This window comes from Lactuca virosa, chromosome 5 (genome assembly GCF_052849685.1).
Source record: "Lactuca virosa cultivar CGN04683 chromosome 5, Lactuca_virosa_CGN04683_v6, whole genome shotgun sequence".
Taxonomy (NCBI): domain Eukaryota; kingdom Viridiplantae; phylum Streptophyta; class Magnoliopsida; order Asterales; family Asteraceae; genus Lactuca; species Lactuca virosa.
The window spans coordinates 398,971,279-398,979,513 of NC_136430.1; the positions used below are offsets into that span (position 1 = coordinate 398,971,279).

General features: G+C 36.8%; 2 protein-coding genes across 2 annotated transcripts; both read left to right on the top strand.

Annotated features, from left to right (window-relative positions):
* The first annotated feature begins 1,845 nt into the window (after positions 1-1,845).
* LOC145110957 (dehydrodolichyl diphosphate synthase 2-like) lies at positions 1,846-3,125 on the top strand. The gene is made up of 3 exons (XM_079047266.1): positions 1,846-2,294; positions 2,377-2,444; positions 2,516-3,125. The coding sequence occupies exons 1-3, from the start codon at positions 1,932-1,934 to the stop codon at positions 2,952-2,954; spliced, it is 870 nt and encodes a 289-aa protein (XP_078903392.1). The 5' UTR covers positions 1,846-1,931; the 3' UTR covers positions 2,955-3,125.
* Positions 3,126-5,393: 2,268 nt separating this feature from the next.
* Positions 5,394-6,550, top strand: LOC145110959 (chlorophyll a-b binding protein CP29.1, chloroplastic-like). The gene is made up of 2 exons (XM_079047269.1): positions 5,394-5,967; positions 6,068-6,550. Exons 1-2 carry the CDS (start codon positions 5,464-5,466, stop codon positions 6,428-6,430), a joined length of 867 nt encoding a protein of 288 aa, XP_078903395.1. The 5' UTR covers positions 5,394-5,463; the 3' UTR covers positions 6,431-6,550.
* The last annotated feature ends 1,685 nt before the right edge of the window (positions 6,551-8,235 follow it).

The window sequence follows — 8,235 nt, forward strand, 5'->3', positions numbered from 1 at the left end:
AATCAAAGCTCTCCATCCAGAAATCGAACCATTGGACGTCTACGGTTGCATCGTGGGTAAGGGGTGAGGCTGTGAACTTCTCAAATTCAGTAGTATCCATGGATTCGCTCCAGAAACTCATTGGAAAGTACATCGTTAAGAGACTAGACAATGAACTTCTCAGGCGAGGGAGAGAGAAAAGGGGCGAGTGAAGAGTAGGTGATGGCGAGGGTGAGAAAGAAGAAAGAAAGAAAGAGTTCAGGAAGATCATGTAAGGAAGAAGTCAAGAAGATGGAGGCATGTGGGATGTAGCCGATGGACAATGAGAGAAAAGGCCGAGAGGGTTAGGAAAAGACAGTAACGGGTTTTTTTTTACTTTCTTGAGAGAGAGAGAGAGAGGGGGGGGGAGGGTTTGGGTGAGATTTTATTTTTTATTTTTTATTCTTAATTATTTAAATACCAAAATAAATAAAGAAAATATAAAAAAGAAATGAAAAGGGCAAAATCTACTTTTCAAGTGTATCATGGACTAAAAACCCAGAAAAACCTTGATTTTGGACCTTCCATGCAAGTTGGAAACTTTTTGGACCCTATCCAAAGTTTTTTGAATATCAAAGGGACCAATCTTGCAGTTTTGTCTTTATTTTGGTATTTAAATAATTAAAAATAAAAAAATAAAATCACTCACTCTCTCTCTCTCTCTCACACACACACACAAATATTAATATGAATCTCAAGAACACTCGTTTTTTCCTGAGTTCAAGAACAAGAACAAGAACAAGAACATCACATTCACGAACCCATAAATCATTTTTTTCGGATCTGATGAACTGCCCTTCACCACCACTTGAATCGATTTCTGCTATGAAACCAAACCTAAACTTGATCTGAATCGATTTCTTATCTGAAACTGCTGCCTAAACTTGATCTCAAACACCAGATGAAGATTAGGTACCGATTTGTGTGTGCGTGTGGGTTTTTAAATTATTCCCAAGATGATCAGACAACCATCGAGATGATCAGAGGGGGTAAGGGAAAGGAGAAGTAGAGGTGGCGATAGAAAAGGATTCGAGAGCAAAACCAACGCCTTGAATCACCCATTTCTGCCTCTTTTAGCAGTGAATGTGCACCCCTCTGTCAATTTCTTTCCACAACCTAGTTCAACAACTAATGAAGCATCGATAGGCCTTCCGCACATGTCCCTACCATTGATTTTGGGGTGAATCAGATTTTAGAACCTCTGATTGTTTGAAAATGTGAGTTTGCTTTTTAGGGTTCTTAAGAAGAAAGGGGTGAGAGTTTGACTGGAAATATGTGGAGAGAGAGAGAGAGAGAGAGAGAGAGAGAGAGAGAGAATGAGGAACCAATTTCGCCAATGATTCTCTATTTTCAATCGACAATTTTGCAAATCTAACAATACCTATACATGATAGCGTACCTAACGAAAGCAGTTGTGGTTGCGTATCTTCATTACTTCTCAAATTCTGTAAGGAATCGAAGGCGAGATGGTTGTTGAATGAGGTGTGTGATGCAGGGATGAGGAGATAAGAATCATAACATACATAAAATCGTTTAGAGAGAGAGAGAGAGAGAGAGAGAGAGAGAGAGAGAGAGAGAGAGAGAGAGAGAGAGAGAGGTTGGGTGAGATTTTATTTTTTATTTTTAATTATTTAAATACCAAAATAAATAAAGAAAATAGAAAAAAGAAATGAAAAGGGTAAAATCGACTTTTCAAGTGTATCAATAACCAAAAACCCAGAAAAACCTTGATTTTGAACCTTCAGTGCAAGTTGGAAACTTTTTCGATCCTATCCAAAGTTTTTTTAAAACGGTTTCGTCTAATCTAAACTTGGACAATTATACATGGGCGAAGGGTTGGACGACGTCGTGTCGGGTTATTCCTTCATCTCCCTCCAATCTGCATCCCTCAAAAGCGAAAACCCTCTTTCATAATGCTATCTCTTTCCCTTTCCTTGCCCAATCCTCGCTATTGCCTTTCAAACCCCTTCTCTCTATCAACCAACAACCCCCGTCTTCATGTATTCACCAACGACCAATATGCCGGATTTGGAATCACTTTGCCGGAGGAACCGATTGTTACTACGGTGGGACTCCATCGCGAGTTAATGCCGAAGCACGTTGCAGTCATCATGGACGGAAACAGGAGATGGGCTCGGTCGCGAGGATTGATGCCCCAGGCGGGTTACTTGGCCGGTGCCGGAGCATTGAAGGTCGTGGTGGATCTGTGTCGTAAGTGGGGAATCCAAGTTCTTACAGTCTTCGCCTTCTCATCTGACAACTGGTTAAGACCCAAAGTATGTGTAATATTGAAATTGAATTCCAATTTAATCAGAATTTGTGTGGGTTCAGTCGATTGATTGGTTGTGTTTATGGTAGGTTGAAGTCGATTTCTTAATGAGACTGCTTGAAAGCACATTAAAAGATGAAGTTGCTTCTATGTCGAGGTAATTTCCACCGCTTAGAATAAGTTTTCAATCAATTTCAATCCACTTTCAAAATGTAATTCTGATGACAGGGACGAAATCCGAGTTTCTGTCATTGGAGACGTATCTAAGCTTCCACAATCATTACGAGATTTCATTACACATTGTGAGAACACCACGAAGAACAATTCACGACTCAATCTTGTTATAGCGATTAATTACAGTGGCAAGTATGATATCGTCCAAGCTTGTCAAAGCATCTGCCAAAAAGTCAAAGATGGTGAGGTTGAACCTGAAGAAATCAATGAGTTTATGATCGATAATGAACTTTGTATGAACTTGATGCGGTTTCCAGACCCTGATCTTCTTATTCGGACAAGTGGGGAGATTAGAGTGAGCAACTTCTTTTTGTGGCAATTGGCATATACTGAACTATACTTCACTGAAACCCTTTGGCCGGATTTTGGAGAAGATGAACTTCTACGTGCTTTTCATACTTTTCAACAGAGACGGAGACGATATGGGGGATGAGATATTCGTGGGCTAATGTAAGTATGTAACACTCAAAACGAAGATAATAAATATCGAGATAATAATAGTATTCTATTGCAATGGACTATACATATTCAATTTCTTTGTATTTTTTTTTTTGTCAAATATTTCATATAAAATATAACTTCCTCATCGAACGGTTTGCTTCAAGATATTTAAGGAAATCACCTACATAAGCTTCATATCAAGGATACGAATGCTAATACAAAGCAAATTAAGTCTAGACTACCAACAGCTAAATTAGCAAAATTGAGGTAAAATAGTGCATACCAAAAACTTTTAATGTTGAACGATTATAAGTTTGTCTCTTAATGGTTCTATTAAGAGGCTTACCAAATAACCTTTTAATATCTTGCTGACTTGCTACATTGATTTTGTATTTTTGGCAATGACGGGTGATTTTGGATTTGTTCTTCACTCGAAATCTTATAATTATATCTTTCTTCTTCCTTTAAGCGAAACAATACATAGGAGATTATGCAAAATCACCACCAAACTAATTCAAGAGCACATCACACTAACAATTAATTGATGTTGATTTTCATGTTGTGTTGAATGATAAAAGCTAAATGTATTATCACTTTTGCCGCATCATCTCTTCAAGATCTTGTCATTTAAAGGAAATCGTTTGCCACTTTTGCCATAAGATTTTTTTTTCTTTTATTTAAAACTAAATTTAATTTATATATAACTAAATTTTCATTAAAACTAAAAAGACAAATACACTTGAAATTAAATGAAAGATAACGAGCTTAAAATTAAATAAAACACAAGATATTTGAAATTAAACATAAGAAACATCAAAACATGAAAATAACACAACTTTATTTGACATATTGCCGTCATTTTTCGCACCCAATCATAACTTACCAAAACTATACAAATCGGAAAGGTTCGTTACTTTCTGCACGGAAAGTTTGAAGAGCATCGACTAACACAATTTCATCATTTTCACCATTTTCTAAAGCACGTTTCACTCTAAGAAACACAACGTGAAACTGTACTACCACTGCATTTGTTTGTCTATTTGGCGAAAAGTTGATCGTTAGTTCGGTGGTGACTTTGACATATTTCGTTGTTGTGTCGATCCATATATGAGGCAAAACGATCTCTTCTACCATGGTCCAAAAACGAGGCATTTCTGAAAATTGTGAAAAATGAAAATGTTTGTTGGTATTTATTTTAGTTGAAAAGGAGTTTGAAATTTGAAATTTTTGAAAAAAAAAATTATTATAATTTGGAAAATAAGGTATTTTTTTTGAAAAGTGGTAAAAAAATTAAAAACAACATTCTCTCTCGTCTTTAATGGATTGCCGATTTCGAACTCAGCAATGCCGAGCTAAGAGAGTGGTATTCGTCGAGTCCAACTCAACAAGCTTATTCCAAACAACCTTAGGTACTACATCACAATACACAAACAATAAACCACATGATAACAGGATGAGAAAATTTGTAAAATAACCAAAAAGGAAGGGTTGTTTGAAGAAAATGACTAAGAATTAGGAGTTTTCGAAAAATGACCATGAATTCCGTAGAGAGGGCCTCTACGGAAGTCCTTTAGCTCTGAAGAACAAGAAAATTCTGTGAGGAAATGACGTGGCGGGGAAATATATATATATATATATATATATATATATATATATATATATATATATATATATATATATATATATATATATATATAATTTTAATTCCGCAGATGGTGCATCATTCCACATAGATGCTCTCTACGGATCTGTTCTTCAGATTTACCCCTATGAGGAATTGTTCTTCGCTAAAACATGGCCTATGTTGATTAAATTGTCGAAAAAATAGACTTAGAAACATATTTTTATAGTTTAAATTGTTATTTTGAATCACTGATATGTGCTAAATGTATATACATCCTTAGATTTAGAAGAAAACAAATACCATAATCGTTATTAGGTCATGTTTTAGCGAAGAACAATTCCTCAGATGAGTATCTGTGAAGAACAGATCCACAGAGGGCATCTCTGTGCAACGATGCATCCTCTGCGGAATTAAAATTTTATAATTTTTTTTGTCTTTTTCTCCGCCATATCTTTTCCTCAGAGAGTTCTCTTGTTATTCAGAGCTAAAGGATCATAGTCATTTTTCGAAAACTCCTAATTCTTGATCATTTTCTTCAAAAGTCCCTTTCTTTTTTTTCATTTCACAAATTTTCTCCAACAGGATATTCATACAAACGTTAACTATTGGTCACAGTACCCAGATATATTTTTTCCAATTCATGTGAACCACATACCACCATCCTCCAAAACCACCACTAGATAAGGGGTTATAGATAAGGCCTAACCATTCTTATCCGTCAGATGGATTCACGCACTTCATCCAACGGTTACCAAACCCTCACTTAGATAACCCCTGAACAACCATCCAACTCTATACATCAACAACTAAATTCATACTTGAACCCACACTTATCCTACGACAAACCGGAGCACAGTAGCCTCCATCACCGACAGTCATGGCATCCACCACAGCTGCGGCCGCCGCCACGTCTTCTTTCATGGGAACCCGTCTCCCGGAACTGCATTCCAGTTCTGGTCGAGTCACGGCCCGGTTTTCCTTCGGAAAGAAGAAAGCAGCACCTAAGAAAGTGTCCAAATCCGTCACATCCGATCGGCCGTTATGGTATCCAGGTGCAAAAGCGCCGGAGTATCTAGATGGAAGCCTGGTTGGGGACTACGGATTTGACCCATTTGGTCTAGGTAAACCCGCTGAGTATCTTCAGTTTGATTTGGACTCATTGGATCAAAACTTGGCTAAGAACTTGGCTGGGGACGTGATCGGAACCAGGTTCGAGAATGAGGACGTGAAGTCGACTCCTTTCCAACCATACACTGAGGTGTTTGGGCTTCAGAGGTTCAGGGAGTGCGAGCTGATACACGGGAGATGGGCTATGTTGGCTACCCTTGGGGCGCTCGTTGTTGAATCGGTTACTGGTGTTACATGGCAAGACGCTGGAAAGGTACCATATATATATATAACCTAATCTGTATCATTTATCAATCATAAAAACAAAGGAGCTCATTAACTAATCTTTTTATTTGACATGTGATTTCTTTTAGGTGGAACTAATCGATGGTTCATCTTATTTTGGACAACCATTACCATTCTCTATCACTACTTTGATTTGGATCGAGGTTTTGGTTATCGGATACATTGAGTTTCAAAGGAACGCTGAACTCGAACCTGAGAAAAGACTCTACCCAGGTGGTCCATTCGATCCATTGAACTTGGCAGCTGACCCTGAAAAGAAAGCTATTCTCCAATTGGCGGAGATCAAGCATGCTCGTCTTGCTATGGTGGCGTTTCTTGGGTTTGCTGTCCAAGCTGCAGCCACCGGAAAGGGCCCGCTCAACAACTGGGTAACCCATTTGAGTGACCCGCTTCACACTACCATTCTTGATACCTTTGGGTTCTTTTCCTAGATCTATTTTGTTTTAATTACTATCTCTACATATGATACTTATGCATCCTCGTCTTTACTATGACCTTGTAAAGTTTGTAACATTTGGCTGTTTGAGTATTATCACCTATTCTTGTGCAAATGCAGTTAATTTACGTAATGTGGTCTGGCCACGATTGTGAATGATTCAAGCAACTACAGCTCGCTTTCTCTTGAAATAGTACTTCAAAGTTTTTTTTGGGTGGGGGAGTAATAGGTTTGAGCTAAAAATTCGTGATCAATTGAAAACTATACACAACTGTGAATGAGAGGCACCAAAGGCTTGGCCGTGTGTTGCATTAGAGAAGAAAACTACTAACACAATAAATTCACCTTATAGTTTCGAGAATATCAAGTTTAGTCCCTAATATTTTTCGGTCTTATTGTTGGTCCGTACCTATATAAATTGACTTTTATACCCCTTTTACTTTATTTTATATTTTCTTTTAACTAACTTAGTATATAAAAAAACAAAATAAAAACACCCCCACACCTACCCCTCACCCTAATAAATCCTAACCTCGTCTCCAAAACATAAATCAGAAGAACATGATCGCCCTTTTTTCTCCGTCGATGATGCCTTCCACCGGTAAGACCCTTTGTAGTCCCCTTGACCCCATCCCTTCTTCCCGTCACCGACCCACCGTTCTTCCTTCATTGAGTCTGAGTGATAAGGTAAGTTGAATGATGAACAGTGGAGTGCTTTTGGTTGAGTTTATGTTTTGATCGAAAATCAAATGGTGATGGCGATGTTGGTGGGTAATAGTAGATGTGGTGGTGCTGGAGTGGAGGTATAAGGTGGTTTTGTGGTGAATATAGTGGTTGGGATGTTGTTGTGAGGTAAGCGATCAAGAGAGATATGGTTTTAAAGAATGGAAATGGCGGCAGTGAAGGGTTCGATGATGGCAGTGAACCCAGATCAGAAAAATCCAATGATGTTGTGACATCCATCAAAACTCAGGTTAGTACACAACCCGAACCTCACCACTTTCATGTATGAACATAACTTAGTTCCAGATGCTACAAGTTGAATTAGGTCGCAAGTTAATAGATCCTTCAGAACATTTAGTTGTAACTTAGCTTACACTGAACCTTCGCATGGATATGTGAATACATAAACTAGGTTATAAAGTACCAAAGCTTAATCTCAACACTTAACACAAAATCATGTTCGGTAGATCAAAACTCAAGTGTAAGGTTCCGTTTGATAGTTTATGTCCGGGAAAGTGTTGTCTGGAAAAATGTTGTATGGGAAAGTTTTCTGACTGAGAAAGAAGTCATGTTGTTTGATTGTACATCTGATTGACTCTGCTGAATGATGAAAAATGACAATATTACTCTGCTGTTCTATACTGTGATGGATTGAAGTTGCTGAATAATTATAAAAACATACAAATTGTCATACAAAATCAAAATTACACAATAATCATTTAAAAATCCAAATAGAAGGTCGATTACGTTGTTTTTAGTTTATTGTTTTTTAAGTTGATGTTACATTGTTATTCTTTTTATCAAATTTTGTTTTCTTTTTATAACTCAACGTGTGATTCTTGACCCAGTTTATGTCCGATAGTGGTGGGATGAATGGAAATTTTTAAAATATATTAGGATGATGGTTGTGTTGTAAAAAAAAGAATTAATTCAATAAAAATGAATTATAAAAATTAACTAAAAGAAATTACTAATCCAATAAAATAATATTTATCAATATATAAATATTATATATTTATAAATAATATTTATTAATATATAATAATCCAATAAAAAAGAAATAAAAAAAGAATTATT